Source organism: Heterodontus francisci, chromosome 17 (genome assembly GCF_036365525.1).
Source record: "Heterodontus francisci isolate sHetFra1 chromosome 17, sHetFra1.hap1, whole genome shotgun sequence".
In the NCBI taxonomy this organism is placed as follows: domain Eukaryota; kingdom Metazoa; phylum Chordata; class Chondrichthyes; order Heterodontiformes; family Heterodontidae; genus Heterodontus; species Heterodontus francisci.
In genome coordinates this window covers 47967340-47989432 of record NC_090387.1, presented here as the reverse complement: position 1 = coordinate 47989432, position 22093 = coordinate 47967340, and the positions used below count along the sequence as shown (strand labels likewise).

Below are 22093 nucleotides of genomic sequence, written 5' to 3'. Positions count from 1 at the left end.
ACATCTTTTTTGTGTGTTTATTTCATTTCATCTTAGTTTGTTCAGTTTGCTTACCCACTGTGTTTTTTTTCAGGTTTGCACTTGCTGCTGTTCAATATTCAGTCCGTTAACACCTAATCTGTACTAATGCTTTGTCTTTCAATATACCTTTAACATATTGTTTGCCTTTCCTCCATGACCTTTTGGTCAGCTATGTGGCCTTGTCCAATCTACACCTTCTCCTTTGTTATCTCTTGCCCCACCCCCACCTTACTTGCTTATAACCTGTGACTTTTCTAATATTTGTCAGTTCCGAAGAAGGGTCACTGACCCGAAACGTTAACTCTGCTTCTCTTTCCACAGCTGCTGCCAGACCTGCTGAGTGGTTCCAGCATTTCTTGTTTTTATTTCAGATTTCCAGCAGCCGCAGTATTTTGCTTTTATAAAAGGTTGACCTGTAGCTTCCAGTTGGTTATATACTGTATTCCTATCTGTTTTTGATAAAAAGCACTATAAACTGTGAATTGCTGGCAGAGATACAGTATAAATACAACTCAGAGGAGAAGGACAAAAAACAGGCTCTTCTGTGTTGAAATTTCAATGTTTGTGCTTACACCAAGAAAAATATAATTAATAAGAGCTCCTTTGCCAAAGACTTGTTCCGTATTACCATTTGTATTGTTCAATGTAGAATATTAGGCAACTGCACTCCTTGCCCAATTCGGTCATTATGTAATTTAAGTTCTGGAATATTCCATTTTGTACCTCCAAGAGAGCTGCTGCAGGGTCCCCCTGTAGACTTTTTCCTAACTTATCTACTTCATCCAGCAGGAACACTGGATTATTCACTCCAACAGTTCTTAAGCCATTGATGATTCTGCCAGGCATGCTGCCCACATACGTTCGTCTGAAAGACACAAGATTCAAGTAGTTTAGAAAATAGGCAGCAAACAGTTTTTTTTGAAAGGAGAAAACTTGACCAAGTGCCAAGGACAATATGAAGGACACTAACCAAAATGAAAAGACAGGAAAGACAACGAGTTGTTACAGTTTGGGCTTTTGCACAATATTTGCTCTCGTATACAAGTGTTACATTTCCAAAAACAATCCAAGTCCCTTATGAACCAAAATTTATACCCCTATTTGTGGCTGTGCAAGTTAGTATAACCCAATTGTGGTATATTACTCATGGGAAAACGCATGAAATGTTTCACATAACTTTTGAAGGCAGAAAATATTACATTACCAGAACAATGCATATGCACTAAAACAACTTGGTCAAATTTATTAACGTTTAAACAATATATAAAGTCAAAAAATGCAGCAAGATGTTCCAAAAGCACAATTCATAAGAATAAAACTAGAATTAGTCCACAAGGAGTTAATATCCTCTGATCAGAAGAAACTGTCAGACATCCCACTTAACACCCCTCTGTTCCCACACACCATCAACCCACTATTCCCATATTCCTAGATCACCTTCCCAGTACTACTAAAACCATATCCCTATTTTAATACTTCTACTTCCCTATCAATCGCCAAGCTACAGCATTTTCCCTACCATCTTCCTCTGGATCCTGGACTTTTAAAAAGGTAAAGATACAAGTTCTTATATAATTAAACAAATACATAACAACCTAATAATCACCAAGACTTTTACTTTCACCTCTGCGACATCGCACAACTCCACCCCTGCCTCAGCTCACCTGCTGCTGAAATGCTCATCCATGTCTTTATTACCTCTAGACTTGACTAATCCAATGCTCTATGGGCCAGCCTTCCATCTTCCATAAACTTGTGCTCATCCCAAACCTTGCTGCCTGTACCCTAACTTGCACCAAGCCCCATTCACTCATCACCCCTGTGCTCACTGACCTACATTGGCTCCGAGTAGCACAACACCTCAATTTTAAAATTCTCATCCTTGTTTTCAGATTCTTTTGTGACTTTGCTCTTCCCCATCTCTATAGCTTCCTCCAGTCCTACAAGCTTTGGAGACCTCTGCGTTCCTCAAATTCTGGCCGCTTGTGCAGCTCCAATTTTCATCACTGCATTGGCAGATGTGGCTTCAGCTGCCGAGGCCCTTAGCTCTGGAATTCCCTCCCTAAATCTCTCCTCCTTTAATGGTACTCCTTAAAACCTACCTTTATGTCCAAGATTTTGGTCATCTGTCCAAACATCTTTTATTCTGGCTCGGTGTCAAATTTTGTTTGGTAATGCTCCTGTGAAGTGCCCTGGGATGTTTTACTATGTTAAAAGGTATTATAAAAATGCAAGTTGTTGTTGATGATCAAAGCTGCTGATTTACATAATCACATACTTAAACCCAAGAATACCACTGGCTCTTCCATAATACTCTAAATAATGGATAACCATAATTTACTGGACTGGTTAGGAAATGATATATTATGCAGTATAAAAACAGTATATCCTCCAACTATCCAGAGCAACACCAAAGGAAAAGGCAAAAGCATGGGTTGACAGTGATATTTAACTCAGAGCTATTAATTTGCTAGCTTCACAGAGATGCTGCAATCTAAACATGTACATGTGGGAGCCAGAAATTACGATAGGACACAGATTAAACGAGCGGGCAAAAAGTATGAAGTTCAATGTGGGGGAAGTGTGAGCTCATCCATTTTAGATCAAAAAAAGACAAATCAGAATATTTTCTTAATGCTGAGACTACGAGATCTGGAAGAGCAAAAGGATTTAGATATGCAAATACACAAATTACTAAATACAAGTGTACAGGTATAAAGAATAATCAAAAGAGCTAATGGAATGTTGGCCTTTATCTGAAGGAGGCTAGAATGCAAAAGCTAAGGCAGTGATGCTTCAGTTGCACAGAGATTTGGTCAGAATCCATCTGGAGTACTGCATTCAGTTTTGAAATGATACAGTGGCCTTAGATGGGGTATAGTGAAGTTGAACACCATTTAGAGGAAGCACTGAGGGTGGCAAGGGAGCAGAATGTACTCTGGGCGGGGGACTTCAATGTCCATCACCAAGAGTGGCTCGGTAGCACCATTACTGACCGAGCTGGCCGAGTCCTAAAGGACATAGCAGCTAGATTGGGTCTGCGGCAGGTGGTGAGGGAACCAACAAGAGGGAAAAACATACTTGACCTCGTACTCACCAATCTGCCTGCCGCAGATGCATCGGTCCATGACAGTATTGGTAGGAGTGATCACCGCACAGTCATTGTGGAGACGAAGTCCCGCCTTCACATTGAGGATACTCTCCATCATGTTGTGCGGCACGATCACCGTGCTAAATGGGATAGATTTCAAACAGATCTAACAATGCAAAACTGGGCATCCATGAGGCACTGTGGGCCATCAGCAGCAGCAGAATTGTACTCAACCACAATCTATAACCTCATGGCCCAGCATATTCCCCACTCTACCATTACCATCAAGCCAGGAGACCAATCCTGGTTCAGTGAAGAGTGCAGGAGGACAAGCCAGGAGCAGCACCAGGCATACCCCAAAATGAAGTGTCAGCCTGGTGAACCTATAACATAGGACTACTTGCATGCCAAACTGCGTAAGCAGCATTCAATAGACAGAGCTAAGCGATCCCACAACCAACGGATCAGATCTAAGCTCTGCAGTCCTGCCACATCCAGCCATGAATGGTGGTAGACAATTAAACAACTAACTGGAGGAGGTGGCTCCACAAATATCCCTATCCTCAAATGATGGGGTAGCCCAGCACATCAGAGCGAAAGATAAGGCAGAAGCAATTGCAACAATCTTCAGCCAGTAGTGCTGAGTTGATGATCCATCTCGGCCTCCTCCTGAAGTCCCCGGCATCACAGATGTCAGACTTTAGCCAATTCGATTCACTCCACGTGATATCAAGAAACGATAGAAGGCACTGGATACTGCAAAGGCATTCATTCAGCAATAGTACTGAAGACCTGTGCTCCAGAACTTGCCGCACAGCGACAACACTGGCATCTACCCAGCAATGTGGAAAATTGCCCAGGTATGTCCTGTCCACAAAAGGCAGGACAAGTCCAACCTGGCCAATTACCGCCCCATCAGTCTACTCTCAATCAGCAGTAAAGTGATGGAAGGTATCATCAACAGTGTCATCAAGCAGCACTTGCTTAGCAATAACCTTGCTCAGTGATGCTCAGTTTGGGATCCACCAGGGCCACTCAGCTCCTGACCTCATTACAGCCTTGGTTCAAACATGGACAAAAGAGCTGAACCCAAGAGGTGAGGTGAGAGTGACTGCCCTTGACATCAAGGCAGCATTTGACTGAGTATGGCATCAACGAGCCCTCACAAAACTGGAGTCAATGAGAATCAGGGGGAAAACTCTCCACTGGCTGGAGTCGTACCTAACGCAAAGGAAAATGGTTGTGGTTGTTGGAGGTCAGTCATCTGAGCTCCAGGATATCACTGCAGGAGTTCCTCAGGGCAGTGTCCTAGGCCCAACCATCTTCAGCTGCTTCATCAATGACCTTCCTTCAATCATAAGGTCAGAAGTGGGGATGTTCGCTGATGATTGCACAATGTTCAGCACCATTCGCGACTCCTCAGATACTGAAGCAGTCAGTGTAGAAATGCAGTAAGACACGGACAACATCCAGGCTTGGGCTGATCAGTGGCAAGTAACATTCGCACCACAACAAGTGCCAGGCAATGAACAGGCATCTCCAACAAGAGAGAATCTAACTATTTCCCCTTGACATTCAATGGCATTACCATCGCTGAATCCCCCACTATCAACATCCTAGGGGTTACCATGGACCAGAAACTGAACTGGAGTATCCATATAAATACCGTGGTTACAAGAGCAGGTCAGAGCAGCGAGTAACTCACCTCCTGGCTCCCCAAAGCCTGTCCACCATCTACAAGGTACAAGTCAGAAGTATGATGGAATACTCTCCACTTGCCTGGATGGGTGCAGCTCCAACAACACTCAAGAAGCTCGACACCATCCAGGACAAAGCAGCCCGCCTGACTGGCACCCCATCCACGAACATTCATTCCCTCCACCACCGACGCACAGTGGCAGCAGTGTGTACCATCTACAAGATGCACTGCAGCAATGCACCAAGGCCCCTAAGTCAGCACCTTCCAAACCCGCAACCTCTACCAACTGGAAGGACAAGGGCAGCAAATGCATGGGATTGCCACCACCTGCAAGTTCCCCTCCAAGTCACACACCAACCCGATATGGAACGTTCGCGCCGTTCCTTCCCTGTCACTGGGTCAAAATCCTGGAACTCCCTTCTTAACAGCACTGTGGGTGTACCTACCTCACATAGACTGCAGCGGTTCAAGAAGGCAGCTCACCACCACCTTCTCAAGGGCAATTAGGGATGGGCAATAAATGCTGGCCTAGCCCGTGATGCCCACATCCCATGAATGAATAAAAAAAAAAGCAAAGGTTCACCAAAATACCAGGTCTGAGAGGGTCACATCCTGAGATCAGGCTGCATAAACTTGGTTTGTATTCCCTTTGTGTTCAGACAGCTCGGGGTGATATTAATTGAGATCTTTGAAATTGTTAAGGATTTTTGATAGGTGGATAGAGAAACAATTTGCTCTGGTGGAGGAATCTAGAACAAAGGGGCATAATCTTAAAATTACAGCAGAGCCATTTCGGAATGAAATCAGGAATAACTTTTTCACAGAAAGAGTAATAGAAATCTGGAACACTCCTCAAAAATACTATGGATGCAGGGTCAACTGAAATTTTGAAGACTAAGATCGATAGATTTTTGTTAGGTAAAGGTATCAAGGGATAGCTAACTGAATGGTGCAATAGGCTTAAGGGCTGAATGGCCAATTCCTGTTGTTATGTTCCCATCATATATCTAGGATTCTGTTAATGCAAGTAGCAAGCTGACTCACAAATGAGAGGGTCTATTTCTTCTGGGTGTGAAAGGATTTTGGAATGATTTTACCAATTTTTATGAAAAAAGTCCTGTAGAATTAATTTTTCACAATATCAAGATTTTTTTAGCTCAGACAGACCTAGCCACAGAAAAAGTTGATTTTTTTTCTTTCAAACCACATTAATTGAATTTTGAAAGTCTCTCAGGTAAGCACAAAGGTTTTATTATCTGTGTTTTATTCTTGGAAAACGAAAATACTATAACTCATTAAAACTATATTAGCGAGAATAAGAGACACACAGCAAGCTTTCCACATTGCAATTTAAGTTAATTTTCTTTTTCCCAAATAAATAAATTGAAGCCTTAAAAGGGATGCATACCAACACTTTCACATAAGAATAACATAATTGGCCTGGATTCAGTCAGCAGCAAATAAATGGCACTGGCCCACAACCTTTCAATGGGCTTTTGCACTGGAACTTGCAGTGGTTAGAAATCCAACGCAGCACAGTGCCCTCTATAGGGTTTCTAGGACCCGTGTGAACTGGGCAAGCAACAGTCGTTACTGTAATCAGATTGAAAAGTCCTAATGAGGTACACAGAGTCTCAACCAGGAGGAGTCAGTTATAACAGTTAATTCAATGTCAAATCAGGTATAAAAAGCAAAATAAAGAGGGTGAATGAAAGATGGGATTAGAAAGAGAGATAGAAAAAAATTAAAAATTAATTTTAATTTATAAAAATCTCTAATAATTAAAATTTAAAGGAATGAGACTTCACACTTATAAAGTTAATTTTCAGCGCTGAAGTGGTTGTTTGGCACGAATTAAGACTTAACATGCCCTAACTTTTTTCTGCCATGTTTGTTTGGAGGATCTCTATCATGTAATTTCCCCAACTTCATGCCCTTTCATCTATATGAATGACAAGTCTCTCAGTGAGACACTGGTATCATGCAGCTTCTGGAGGAGCTTGTTTAACCACGAGCATACTTTCACCAGAATTTTCTGTTCGATTTACTCTTTAATAATAGTGAGCACTACTAGTCTTACCTATATTTTTACTGCTAAATCCAGGCCATTATGCCTTGTATTGTATTATTTTTCTTAGAAAGCAGCACAATCTCTGACTTACTGCTATGTTCAGGGATAGATCATGCTCTTGGCTTTTAATGCATATAAAGAAAGAAATAGCATGCACAAAGGGCTTTTCACAACCTCAGATTGCTCCACAAAGTTGTATTGCCAATTAAGCACCTTTTGAAGTGTAGTCACTGTTGTAATGTAGGAATTACTTTATATTAACAAAATAAGCTTCACTGATTCTTTATGACATTATCTGAATTTTCCTCCCCACAAAAAAGTGTATTTCAGCCCGTCAGCCAAACTATTGTGTCATTGCTCCAAACTATTTGGTGTCTTTGCTCAGTCACACAGTCCCATAGTTCTTAAATATAGGAAACTGCAGGAAAAAGATTGCAGAAAATAAAAGGTCAGTTTATTCAGAGTGTAAAATATACTGTGTGATGTACTAATGAACTATACAAGCCAGAGAAAGATGCAAATGCAATTCCTGGCCCATACTGAATGAGCTGATCTCAACCAGGAAGGGGCCTACATGTAATCTCCATGCTCCCATCTGGGGAGGGGTGGGTAGGGGCAGAAGAAAAGGGAATCAAATTTCTTATTCTTGCCCATTAGCCTGCGGCCTATGCTGAAATGTACATATGCGAGTATTGCTTTAAAACAACATTGGGTTTAGCTGTGATGGGTCAGCATCACATAGATGTGAAGAATGATCACTTGACAGTTGCTGTCACCAGTGCATCCACACCTCAACATATCATTGCTTTGAGTGGAACGGGAGAAAAGGTATGGAGGAGAAGGTGAATTATGTAACAGCTTACTGCAGCCAGACATTTAGGACTGAAGAGTTAGGGTCAATTGCAGCGAGGTCCTTAACAATCTGTCTAGATGTCCAAAGTGCACACTTGGGAATGTAAAAGCTCAAGAGTTCTTGTCTGATATGCCTTGGTCTATGCAGAAGGATCTATTTACAGCCACTCAGTAGTGTTCAAGCAGAAGAGTAATTTTGGTTCAGAGATCTCATGGTCGTCAGTGACCTGTGCATGCACTCCCCCAGTAGGTAGCTCACTGATCTGGAGATGGGGAAATCAGGCAGAGCAGCCAAATTAGAAGGATGTATGACAGCACCTTGAGGGGGATAGCGACTGAAAGGAAATACCACTTTAGGGCAGCAGCCGACATTTTTGCAGAATTTACAGCAGCAAGCACATTGAATAGGGAAGATTTTAAGGCTCAAAATCCCCATGCAACTGCAGTAAAAATTATGCATCCAGCTTTTCCTAACAGTAGCTAAGGATCCCTTTACTGGATGCTGAAAATGGCTGTCACCTGACTTGTAGCACTTGTACTGATAAAACGTCACAGACCTGAAATGTTAACTGTTTTTCTCTTCACAGATGCTGCCCGACCTGCTGAATATTTCCAGCACTTTCTGCTTTTATTTCAGATTTCCAGCATCCGCAGTATTTTGCTTTTATTGTAGCACCCACATTTGGTGGGTTTGAGCAGGAACTGGCAATAACCAGACGAGCAGAGATTAAAACAGCATCGGAATCCTAATTGTCTCTGATTAGTATACATTCATGAGGCTCACACCTGTTTCCAGACGGAGCTCTGTCTGCCTGGATCATGGTCCACCTGAAAAATTGGAATTGGCAGGAAGTTGGAGATAAGCCAACACTTCCATTGCATGCATTACCACCCTGTTTTTAGGCACAAATGGGTCGGTGGGGACACGGAAATGGCCCATTATCTTTTTGAAAACCCTACCATGGAAAATATAGTGTTCCTTCTGCATCATTAATTGTATATTAATTGTCTTTAATTATATGCAGATGGTGGGCATTAACTGGGGATTTATTTGTACTCCTACAAATAGGAAAACACTGAAATTATGGTTGTTGGGTTAGGAGGTGCATATTTGTAATGTGTATCACTAAATAAAATGTTTATAAATGGGTGTGAAGATTGGCTCCAGTTCTACCCTCCATCACCTGGCTCTCTGGATTATAACATGGTAGCAGAGAATGGTTGCCTAAAAGGCGAAGGTTGAAAATGAAGGAAAGTTTTTCAGACAGAAAACTAAAATCTTCATGGCTATTGTTGAAAATGGCAGAAAGCAAGTAAATTGTCAGGGTATAATTAACTTCTGATGTTCTTGGAGTCTGAACCACATGACCTGTGGAGCAATGAAGTGGATATGTGGACACAGGTTAGGTTCCTACCAATGAGACAACAAGGTATGGCCTTGCTGTTGTCACTTCCTATAAGAAGTACAATCAGAAGTAAAATATTTTGAGAGATGAATGCCCATCAGTTGGATAATGGAGGTTTGGACCTTCTATTAGAGTTCTTGGATGAAATCTACAAGAAAGATGATCGGTTAAATGTCTATGAGGCCCGTTCAGAATTTGACAGATTTCAGAAAACAGATGGTCTTCCATAGAACGGTATTCAAAATCTTCAACAGATTGTATAGAAAATTGACAAAATTCAATTTGGGGATCCCTGGATCAGTACTAGCATTTAAATTACTCGATTGAGCCAAGGTGTCTCATATGGACAGGCAACTGGTTCTAACTGGTGTTCAGTTCTCAAAGAAGGATAACTTGTTGGATTAGATGCCTGCTGCCTTAAAAACATACCTGGGAAACAGTCCTTTCCTTCAGTCTTCATGGAAGGTACAAGACATTCCCCAGTGACACAAAGAATAGAAAACTCAATGATTGCCAAATTTCAAATTAGTCCAGATATCGGATGCTGGCGTCAAAACAGCAAAAGGATTAAAGACAGGCAAAATGAAGATGAAAACACCTTGAGTAGATCTGGCTATTACAGCAGAAGACAAAATTGGAACAAAAGATAATGGGCGAATGAATCCCAGGTGTGATTTGAAGTCTCATTATGCTGTGAACTGCCCAAAGCAAAGAGGCAGGGTTGTCGAAATGACACATGACAAATGAAGAGAATTCTGAGGGAGAGGATGAAGATAACGATGAAATTGAACACATTATGCTGGTCACAAGGAGTTTTAGTCCTGTGATGAATGTGTTAGTTAGCAGGCATCTAATCCAACAAGTTCCTTTAACTGTGCAGCATAAGATAATGCTTGTACTTCAATAGTATGTGGGACAGACTGGTTAAAATGTGATCCTGATTCACTTAAGTCGTGAGGATCAATGCAAGGTTAAAGAATATAAAAGTACTATTTGCTTTAGCTTTGACGACAAAAACGCATTGAGGTCACGAAAGAGAGTTGTAATTCCATGTAAAATAACTGCAGTACTGAAGTATTCTATGCTGACACAAATGAAACTTGACATGGAGCACGATAAGGCAATTATATTTGGAAAGTCAGGTGATCTGCAGTTTAACTAATCAGGACATTACTTAATAAAGCCTAATGTTTCTCAGAGTGTTAGAAAAGTATTAACGGCGATAGAGGCGATAAGAATGAGAGAGAAAAAAAGCAAACTGTCTTGAAGTTACATAGACAATTTGCTTACCCGACTTGTCAGAAGTTAAAAATCCTTCTAAAAGATGCAGGTGTGATTGATGAAGAGTATACAAGGCAAATAGAAGAGATTAGTGAGAAATGTGAAATCTGTAAAAAGCCTCCCACTGGCACGTGTCTTTAACAGGAGAGTTGCCGTAGATCTAACGGTATGGGACAAACAGAAATATTTTCATCCTAAATTTTATAAACCTGGTGACCAGATTTAGACTTTCTAAAATAATACATAGTAAGGACAAAAAGGTTTCGATAAAATCATCTAGAAATGGATAGGGACCGGACTTGGGACACCAACAAAATTTCTGACTGATAATGGAGGGGAATTTGTTAGTGATGAGTTCAGACACGTGTGAAAATATGAACCTCATGGTTATGAATACTGCAGCTGTAAGTCATTTCAGCAATGGACTTCATGAAAGGAATCATGCAGTAATCAATTAAGTGCTACATTAAATTTTAGCTGATTAATCAGACTGCAAGTTGCCAATCATCCTAGCATGGGTAGTTCATGCAAAAAATTCACTCCAGACGGTTGGAGAATATAGTCCCTATCAATTAGTTTATGGGTGAAATCCCAAATTGGCTTTAGTTCTGCGTGATAGTCCTCCTGCTCTAGAAGTTACCACAATTGATTCAATGTTTTCTGCACATTTTAATGCTGCATGCAGGGAAACAGCCTTTCATCAAGGCTAAGGTCTTGGAGAAAATTTGGAGAGCACTGGGGTATCGTATAAGATCATCTGAGACAGAGTTTAATTCAGAAGGTTTGGTACACTGCAAAATCAAGGGTAGTTGGGAATGGAAAGACCCTAATAAGATAACAGGTTGTAATGGTAAGAAAATATTCATTAAACATGGCAATCAAATAGTTAAGATTCAGTCCCCACGATTAAACAGAATTAATTACAAAATTTCAGACTCTGAGCAGCCGATACAAGTAAACAAGTACCTCAAATGTCCATGTATTTGTGATGAGGATTCTGAAGAATAGAATGCAGTAGATCAAGGGCTAGATAGTGGTAATGTGAGTGATGATAAACATTCCAGAGGGGTCTAATGAATTGAGGGGTACAACAACTGTGGGAGGTGCAGGAAAAGCTACTGGCAAGTTTAAATATTGGTTGCATGTTCAGAATGATGGCCAAGATGTGAGGTCCAAAATGGGTTAAAAGAGTGGAAAGTAAGGAAGTACAGTGCAAGTACTGGCAGTAAATTAAATCAGTGCATGTAAGTCATCAACTGTCGGATTGTTTGACAAAAAGAAATGCACAAAAAAAATTGTTAGGTGTCCTAGAGGAGGGAGTCTCGCAATATAATGCTTTGTACAGAATATGGAGGTCTTCGATTTAATGTGTTTTGAAATTTTGGTTGTACATATAAACTCTTTTTTATTAAAAGAGAGAAAGGAATTTGTTAATTGTATATAATTTATGTGCAGGTTGTGGCCATTAACTGGGGATTCATTTGTATTCCCTTAAATAGGAACAGACTGTGGTTCTTGAGTTAGAAAGTACACGTTTGTAACCTGTATCTCTCTAAATGCTTATAAAAGTCTGTATAGATTGGCTCCAGTTCTATCCTTCACCACCTGGCTTTCTAGATTATACAATCATGGCATTAAGCAGTCAAGGAATGAAGTTGTGCTGATATAACTGCTGCTGAGAACAAGAAGCAATAGTAGGATTTAAACAGTTATTTTTATAAAGAAGGATATATATTTTGTATTCAAGAACACATCAATACAAGGCATAAACCAGTAAGCCCAAAAATATAAAAACAAAATATTGCAGATGCTGGAAATCTGAAATAAAAACAAAATGCTGGAAATACTCAGCAGGTCTGGCAGCATCTGTGAAGAGAGAAACAGAGTTAACGTTTCAAGTCTGTGACCTTTCATCAGAATTGAAACGTTAACTCTGTTTTCCTCTCCACAGATGCTGCCAGACCTGCTGAGTATTTCTAACACTTTGTTTTTAAATCCACAGATATGCCTTGTACCCATGAGTAACAATTAAAATATGAAGTGACTTACATGTATACATAAAACAAATACAAGCAGGAGGATTTTCGCTTGCTGAAAACCTTAGGTAAGTATAGCTGTATTCCCTGTTGGGGACCTATATAATGTGATAATGCGATCAGAACTATTTACTGAAATGGTCTGGGAGTGATAATTGTTCATTGATGTCAGAACTATAAGATTGTATAACTATGAGATTAGCAAAATAACACACATCATATGGTAAACTACTGCAACATTGTATTTAGGCCAATTAAAATATAATTTAGTAAATTACAATTCTATTTTTGAATCAGGTGAGCATGGAATTGGTCAGCTGTTCTTCATTTGGCAGTATTAACTCTAAGAGGACCATGGCAGATTGCAAAGGAGTGAAATGTCACTTTTGACTTGGTCGTAAAATGGTAGTCAGTTAAGAAGCAAATGCAAAACTAAAGCATTGCATCATAAGATTGCAGCTGAGGGCAAATACAATTTGAAGCCCATATCAATAAAATCTGCAGCAGTTCAGTGGGATACAAGACCTATTTGCTGCTTAGTTCAGAACTGCTTTTGTGTTTGTAATACTAGTACAATGTTATCTTGATTATCCAGGTTCCCATTTTCTACGTTCTGATTTATGCACAAGAATTCTTGCAGGAGTTGCGAGACTGACCAATTTTTCTGTTGGGAGCAGAGAGAGGGAGGAGAATACTGACCAGCTATTCAGGGGTGCACAAGGAGCCCCATATATATGGTTCTCCTTCTATTTTGTTATTTTTCCAATCTTTCATTGAATTATTCACCAGCTGACAAAAGCTTCGAGAAGAGATAGCAGTTAAGGAGAACCATTAGCAAGAGAGATTATAGAGGAAATGCAGCTGCTTGGAGGATGTTAGGAGGAAAATGACTAATGCAACGAATCTTTGACAAAAACGCAGTAAACAGCTGTTCAATGAGATCAGCTTATTAAAAATGGGCCGCCTTATAATCCTATTTCTTTTCCGATCTTTTGTAAGATCTGCTGTGCTCAGACCAAGGATCAAACTGGGCCTTTTCCTGGCCTGTATGCCACAGTACTTTACCATATGGTGCACTTATTTCAGTCATAAACTATTAAAATTGCCCCTTGTTTTAAGTAGCAAAGTATTGTTATAATTGCCCAGTGACCTAACAGAGCCAGAGAATCTAGGAAGGTTCCCAGATTTGATCTCCACTGTTAGATGATCTTACCCGAGTGGTGGCTGCAATGCTACAACTGGCCTTAATTATCCTGGGTCAGAAAAAGCAAAGATCAGTCAGGGTTTGACCTTCTGACCGTTAGCCAGTGGCTTTTGGTGCGAGTGTGCGGATTTTGGGTAAGGACAGGATTGGACCCAGCTGTGATCCTCCCACCCCAGGGTCAAGCATACACACGATTAGTAGGCAACTGGACAAGGTACCAGAGGTGTTCAGCGCTTGTAAAACCACACCCTAGTAAGAGGTCAACACTTTCAGTAAGTGTGGGGAGAAAATTGGAAAGAAAAATATAGTTATACATTTATCAAGTGTTAGTACAATGCTCTCCCTTGCTAAAGAATAATTTGCCCCTCTCGCCATCTTTTTATGACCAATTGTTAAAGGCAAATTAAAATAACAGGAACCAAATATAACAAATACACAAAATATATAAAAACAGTAAAGTATCTTACTGTGTTAATTTCATCGAATATGAATGCCTAACTATTCCATTAATCAGGATTTCACCAAAATGGTTTACGAATATGCAAGTTCAAGTTTCTAAACATCATTTTTACATAAGGAAGCACTCATAAATAGCTTTAAAATACCTGTGACCACGAATGTCGGACTGATCACATACTCCACCCAATGCTATCCTGTAAAACTCCCTGCCGAGCGTCTTTGCTATTGATCTGCCCACACTGGTTTTGCCCACACCAGGAGGTCCCACAAAGCAGAGAATTGGTCCTTTCAGATTGTTTTTCAGTTGTCTAACTGCAAGGTACTCCAACACCCTCTGCTTGAGCTTCTGCATTGCATAATGGTCACAGTCAAGTAAAACTCGTGCAGCACGAAGATCTAGACGATCTGAAAACCAATCATAAATGGCTTGTCAACAAACATAGAACACGTTATAATGCAATTCAACATATTGAATTATATTCCATTTTATTTTCATTGCCAGCAGAACTATGCCCCTGAAAAAACTATCAAAGCAAGTAGTACAAAAAGTTAACTACATTCTCAGAGTAAGGCATGGAATGTTTAGATAAATTTTAGTCCAACCAAAACATAAAATTTAAGGTTAATGTCATTACACATCACCAATGGCATTTTCTTTTCCCAAAATTGTCAATATTTGCCCTTCCCGAAGGTGTCATTGGCTGCAGGGATTTGGTTCTATAGGAATCAGTCACTCTGATAATTACCTCAAGTGACCTTCTTCAGATGCGAGTCCTACAGTGAGAGAATTAATGGCAGACTATTTTTACCATGGGGAGCAGCACAGTCAAACCAGATTCTGCCCTCATCAGATGTCCACACGTATGCATATTATAGCAGGAGTCACTGGATACTGATCATAAGTGGAATTTCTGCTGATGGTTTCAGTGCCCCTGGACTAGGAGGGAAACAAACTGTAGATCATACTGCTACCCTGACTGTAGCCATCTAAATCAGCACAGATTGGGAACTGAAACTAAAAAACCAGTGGGTTTGGAAGTCTCAGATACACTCTGCCTGAACAGGGAAGCCAGTTAAGGTGTAGTGGTTCACTCGTTGGTGTCATTTTCTTCCCAGAGGGCTGATTGCAATGGATCTCCACCTCTGTCTGTCCTTTCGCATTCTGCATAGGTCAACAGCGTCCAGTCCATTATACCTGTCATCCATTTTCTTCTCTGCTTCCCTCTCCTGCGTGTTCCATCGATCTTTCCCTTCCAATAATTGTCTACCTTCTGCTCTAATGATGTGACCAAAGTATTGTATCTTTCTCTCTTTGTTGTTATGCACTAATTTCCTCTTTTCTCTAGTACTTCCTCGTTAGTCTTTCTGTCTGCGTAGGATATGCAGAACATCCTCCAATATGTCCACATCTCAAATGGATTCAACTTATCAACAGTCTCTTTGTTTGTTGTCCATGTCTCCAAAGCATATAACATAGATGACAAAATGTAGCACCTCAACATTCTTTTCCTAAGATTCAAGGTCAGTTTCTTTGATGTTAACAAATCCTTCGTTCTGACAAAGCTGGTCTTGGCTATCTCAATTCTACTTCGGATCTCACAATCAGATCTCCCATCATCTGTGATAACCTGCCCAAGGTATGTAAAGCTTTTCATTTGTTGCAGGATTTGTCCATTTACTCCAATTTTCACTTCCGGGGGTTTGGTCTCTGCTTATCACCATTGTCTTGGTTTTCTTCACATTCATTCGTAATCCCTATTCCACACTCGTTGCATTCACTTTATTCACAATTTCCTGTAGTGCCTCTTCTGACTCTGCAATCAGTGGTGCCATCTGCATATCTCAAGTTGTTAACGTTCTACCAACCAATATTGCAACCTGGTAGATGTTCTATGTCTTTGAAGATCACTTCACTGCCGATTGCTTCCAATATAGATTCTGAATTATCCTTTTATCATTTCCGTCAATTTCTAGTTTGTTTTAGCGCTCCATTATTTTCTGATGGTAGACTCTATCAAATGCCTTCTCATAGTCTATAAAGCATACATACAGAGGTTTTTGTAATTCCAAATATCTTTCGATCACTACTCTCAAATTAAAGATGCCCTCTCTTGTTCCTTTCTTTGGTTTGAATCCTGACTGACTGCCATCTATCTTGCTTCTATAGACTGGTCATTTCTTTCAAAAATGATTATTAAAACCATTTTCATCACATGGCTCATGAGGTTTATTGTCCTGTGCTCTGAATACTCTAGGGCTTTTGGTTTCTATGGGAGCTTACTGAACACTGACTGCATAAGATCCACAGGTATGAATCCTGTTCTGTAAATTTTGTTGCAGAGATCTGTCAATATTCCAATGTGAACATCATTCAGGGCTTTCAGGCATTCTGTTGGTATCTCGTTGATTCCAGGTGCTTTCTTTGCTTTCATCTTTTTGATCGCTGCACTGACTTCTGCCTCTATTATCTCTGGCCCTTCTCTTCCCTCTGGTGGTACCAATTCACTTCTGACTTCATCGTCATATTGCTCACTGATGTACTGCACCCATCATTTCTCTACCCTTTTTTTTTTAAACGGAGAGAAGTCAGTCTTTCTTGCTCCTTATACAGCCAATATTTGTGGCTATTTTCTTCTTGTCTGTCAAGTATGAAGCTTTAACTTTCTCATGCAAGGCTCTCATATTATGCCTTTTCTCCAGTTCTTCTATTTCCTTGCAATGGTATTCATACCACTTTCCCTTGGCCGCCCTACATGCTTTTCTTACCTGCCTTTCTATTTGGTCATATTTTTCTTTGTTGTTCGTATTCTGTCTCCTTTTCTCCATTATATCTAGTATTTCATCAGTCATCCACTCTTGATGTTTCCTCCTCTCTTTCTTAGGGACCATCCCAGTTACTGTATATTTCATGCTCTGTTTCAACCTTTCTCAATGCCTTTCTGTTGTTTCCTCCTCACTAAACTCTTGCACTGTCCCTTCCTGAAGTAAAGCTTCATATTTGATAGTAACTGCCACAGCATACTTCATCACATCTTTCTCTTTCAGTCTGTCTAAGTTGGCTTGATCTTTCATCGATTCTTTTTTGGGATTTTCAGCCTGATCTTCATCTTCGTTACAAGCAGGCAGTGATCTGAATTGATAACCACACCTGGGTGAGTGAAGGCATTCTTGATGCTGTTCTTGTACCTCTCATTGATCATCAGAAAATCTATTTGATTTCTGTGACCATCAGACGGCAGCCTTTCTTCCGAGTTTGGGCTGCCCTAGTCATTCACCTAGCTTTCCTACTTCCTAGCAAGTCCTCTTCTTCCCTGATTCTATTTACAGCAGACATCTCCGCAGGGGGCCCAGGTCTGCCTACATCACTACTACTGTTGAAATTGGATTCCGGTTTACCAGTCATATTAAACTACAAAATGCTGAATGCAGTCTTCATGCCTGGTTTTATGGAGACATTTTATTTATTGCAGCAATATCATTACTGAATTGATGATTCTGTATCTAAATGAACCACACTGCAAACACCCCAATCACTGCTTTAAGGACTGACCGAGTAAATTAATAGCAATCTTATTAAACATGGTCAAACAAATTGGATGACTGCACATCAGCAAAAAATGCTATTTTTTTGGACTTTCCAAACTTTAATTTACAAATAAAACCTAATTTTGCTTTCAATCAATTTTCTATGGTTTTGTAAAGCGACACAGTTGCTTGAGAACTGATCATAGCCAGCCCAGGAAATCATACTTTCAGGTATATTTTATGTCCAGGACTTTGATAATGGCGATCACTAACTTGTTCTTACCCTTTCCTTTAGTACCCTGGCAAAGCTAGGATGGTTTCTTCACCTAATGTCATGAACCAGTTATGCTAGTCTTTTTGTGTGATGTAAAATAGTTTTTATGCCTGATGAAACTAAACTGGTAGCATAATTTGGGAACAAGAAGTAAAATACCTGGAAACCTGAAACAGAAAATGCTAGAAATACACAGCAAGGCAGTCAGCATGTGTAAAGAGAAAAGACAGGTTAAAGATTTGATCCCAAAAGTCTTCTTCAGAACAGAATAGTTACTAAGTCCCTGTGTAAGTAGAAAAAAGAAAAAAAGAAGTGGGTGAGGGGGGGGTACTCCAATCAGATAGGAAGTTAATGTGTTGAATGGCCCGAAAAGAGATTAAGAAAGCAATGGAAACCTGTTAGATGTTATAATAATTATCTAGCAAGGCAAATGACAACAGACCTATTAGAGAACGTGAAAATAGCTAAGATGTTGAAAAGGCCATACCAGAAGGGGAGAAAAAAAAAATGCGGAAGACAGAAGGGAGGGAAGAAAATATTCAAGAGATGTAACACCAAGGCAGGAAATGCTAGAAATTTGCCAACATCCAGCAATCCTTCCTAAAAGAAACAATAGGATAATAGTGAAGTCTGAAGAAAATGAAACATTCTTGGTGCAGTGTAATTAAACCATTCTGGAAATTCTCTTAAGATTTACATCATAGGTATGTTCTGCTTTTAATGTTTGCCATTTATTATGTTTCCATTGGTATTTGTAAATAAAGTTATTTGTTCCTTAAGGCAACCATGTGGTCTACGTTGTAACATTACTAAATTCTCTTCAGAATGGTAAAAGAGGTCTGAACCTACATTAAATCTGGAAAGCAGATTATCACAATTGGAACAACTGTTCGCAAGGGAAGAATATTGAAAAGCCCTAGCTTCATAATCGCAGGGAATTAATTGCACTGAACCAATAGAAACCTTAACAATACAACTTCATTTTACATGAATGCATCTACACAAAACACAGATAAAATATGCTTTTGCAAATAAATACATTATGATCAATTTTCTTCCAAAACCAGTAAAATGCATATTTTGAAGCAGGCAATGGGAATTATTGATGGCTTGTCACCACAGTTAGTATAATGTGAACAACCAACAGCAGCTTACCAATCCACTAAGCAAATACAGATGTCCAGCATAAATAATTTCATGTCATCTCCCCACTACCCATCAACAATTAAACAGCTGCAGCCACTTAATAAATTACATTCCAGCAAAATGAATGCAATCAGATCAATCTAGTGAGCGAACTGCACAATCTGTATGAAGATATCAGAAGTGTTTCACAAGACTAACTACTACAATCAGCACTTTCCCTCCCTGTATTTATAGCAAATCCCCCAAAGTGGTTTAAAAAGACCACTTGAATCGTAGATGATTTTTAGGAGAGGCTTTATGCAAGTTTAACCCATTCAATTCTGAATAACTTGCAATGTGTTTACCAAAGAACATAAGAGATACGTGCAGCAGTAGACCATACAGTAGACCATACCATTGAGCCTGCTCCGCCATTCAATATCATGGCTGATCTTCGGCTTCAACCCCACCTTCCTGCCCGCTCCCATTATCTCTCGATCCTGTGATAGCAAAAATCTATCTCAGCCTTAAATACACTCAACGATGGAGCATCCACAACCCTCTGGGGTAGAGAATTCCAAAGATTCACAACCCTCTGAGTGAAGGAATTTCTCCTCATCTTAGTCCTAAATGATCCTCCCCTTTAATAGAGAAGTAGGCATCTGTAGCATAAAAGATTATCCAGTGAGACAAAAGGCAAAAGAAGAATTAAAGAATGTGTAAATAGCTATGAAAGTGAGACGTATGGGAAAAGCCCAAAGCAAATGCAGAAGATTGGCAGGAGGAAAGCAGCAGGTCAAAATTAATAACCAGGAAATGTTAGAAACCTGCCAATGCAGAAAATGCTAAGACACTTTCGTCAGAGCACAGAACCCCCTGCCAAACCTGTGCTCTGATGAAGGACTAGTACCTGAAATGCCAATCTGCTTCCCCATTAAAAATCTCAGCTAAGAAGGACAGATTGAGAGGGATGGTTTTGGGGTGGGGGGTGGGGGGGGGGGGGGGGTGACTGAGAGAGAATCAAAGGACATATTAATTCAAAAACCTTGACACTGCAACTATTCAGGAAAAGCAAGCACACTTTTGGGTGACATATGGCATATGCCACTGACTGCACAAAAAATTACAAACTTAATTGGTTTGTAGCTGGTAAGGAAAACTTCCTGTCCTTCCTGCAGCAGGGCCTACCATCGGGACAAGCAGTGTGGGCTTCTAGCGCGGCATACTGTTGGCAAAGCCACGCCTCCTTTTGATGTCACAAGCTGAGGTCTGTGTTCAGTTCAATGACCAGGTAAGGTTTTTTAATGATTTTTAATAGTAAGCAAAAAGGATCAGGAGAAAAATGTATGGTGCAAGTCAGCAAAATTAAAATGTTTCTTGATTCTTTGGAATTGAAGTAATTTCGTATTTGATGGTGGCCGTTACTTAATATTGTGTTTTCACTGTGCCTGATAGCAAGAACAAGCAGCAGAAATTGCATTTTATGGAAATTGCTAGAGAAAAAAGAATGGGAGATAGTTTTAAAACCTCAAAGTATTAGGAGGAGGAAGAAATGGAAAAAAAAATCAAATCATTGTATGAAAACCTACTTGGCTCCCAATCGCTAGGAGGTAGTATTAGTAGGAGGAAGAAATGAGAAAAAAAATTTAGATTAGATTAGATTAGATTAGAGATACAGCACTGAAACAGGCCCTTCGGCCCACCGAGTCTGTGCCGACCATCAACCACCCATTTATACTAACCCTACACTAATCCCATATTCCTACCAAACATCCCCACCTGTCTCTATATTTCCCTACCACCTACCTATACTAGTGACAATTTATAATGGCCAATTTACCTATCAACCTGCAAGTCTTTTGGCTTGTGGGAGGAAACCGGAGCACCCGGAGAAAACCCACGCAGACACAGGGAGAACTTGCAAACTCCACACAGGCAGTACCCGGAATCGAACCCGGGTCCCTAGAGCTGTGAGGCTGCGGTGCTAACCACTGCGCCACTGTGCCGCCCATTCTATGCATCATTCTATGAAAACCTACTTGGTTGCAGATAGCTAGGAGGTTGTAACAATCCACTAAAGCTCTATCATTCCTTCCTGGCATCAATGACCATGACAAATCGGATGAGTTCTATTCCCAGGGAGTATTGCAATGAAAGATTAAGTTGATGCAATTATTTGGAATGCTTGAACAGATCTTAATCTTTAGGCACAATGTAGTTGTGTATAAGTTTTAATTACAGTGCCCTATCAGCAACCCCCAGCACCTTACTCCTGCTGATGTGCGCTCTGCTGGAACCCATTGAGGCGCACCGCAACTTCCAGCTTTCAGCACAAGTGCAACTGCCTGAGGTTGCGGTGCTGTTGCAGCCCTCAATACAGCTGAATGTCTCGGTATTCATCGCAATTGGGTGTGCAAGATCCGGGCCACAAGACTTATAACTAATAACAAAAATGATTTAATATGTAACCAAACAGAAGTAAGAAACGGAAGGAGAAATAATCAAAGCCTGAATTAGTTATCAAATGAATAAAAAAAAATACAATCCCGAGGAATTACTTAACTTATAAATCAGCTTATAGCCACTAAATAAAAATACTATAAACCTTGAAGCACTAAAGAGGAGTTTATTCCACCACAGATGATAAGCAGTTAAGTTACTAATCAAGTTTGCCAAAAGGAGGTGGAAATGTCAAAAGCCAACTGTGCAACAGCCCCGACAAACAAATTTCTCTGCAGCACCTGTGGAAGAGCCTGTCACTCTAGAATTGGCCTTTATAGCCACTCCAGGCGCTGCTTCACAAACCACTGACCACCTCCAGGCGCGTATCCATTGTCTCTCGAGATAAGGAGGCCCAAAAGAAAAGAAACCTTGAAGCACTAAAGAGGAGTTTATTCCACCACAGATGATAAGCAGTTAAGTTACTAATCAAGTTTGCCAAAAGGAGGTGGAAATGTTCCCAAGAGTGGATAGGAAGAAGGAGAAAAACAACAAATTTCCTGTCCTTTCTCGAGAATGCCAATAATGTATTATTCAATGCTTTTTATTG

General features: G+C 40.2%; 1 protein-coding gene across 1 annotated transcript in view; it reads right to left on the bottom strand.

Annotated features, from left to right (window-relative positions):
• The window catches only part of lonp2 (lon peptidase 2, peroxisomal), a 140731-nt gene that overhangs the window by 103747 nt on the left and 14891 nt on the right, over nucleotides 1-22093 (bottom strand). Inside the window, exons 7-8 of the mRNA XM_068049383.1 lie at nucleotides 14267-14525; nucleotides 745-886 (exon numbers count right to left, since the gene is read on the bottom strand). Of these exons, the coding sequence (XP_067905484.1) occupies nucleotides 745-886; nucleotides 14267-14525 (401 nt within the window). The remainder of the gene's footprint in view (nucleotides 1-744; nucleotides 887-14266; nucleotides 14526-22093) is intronic.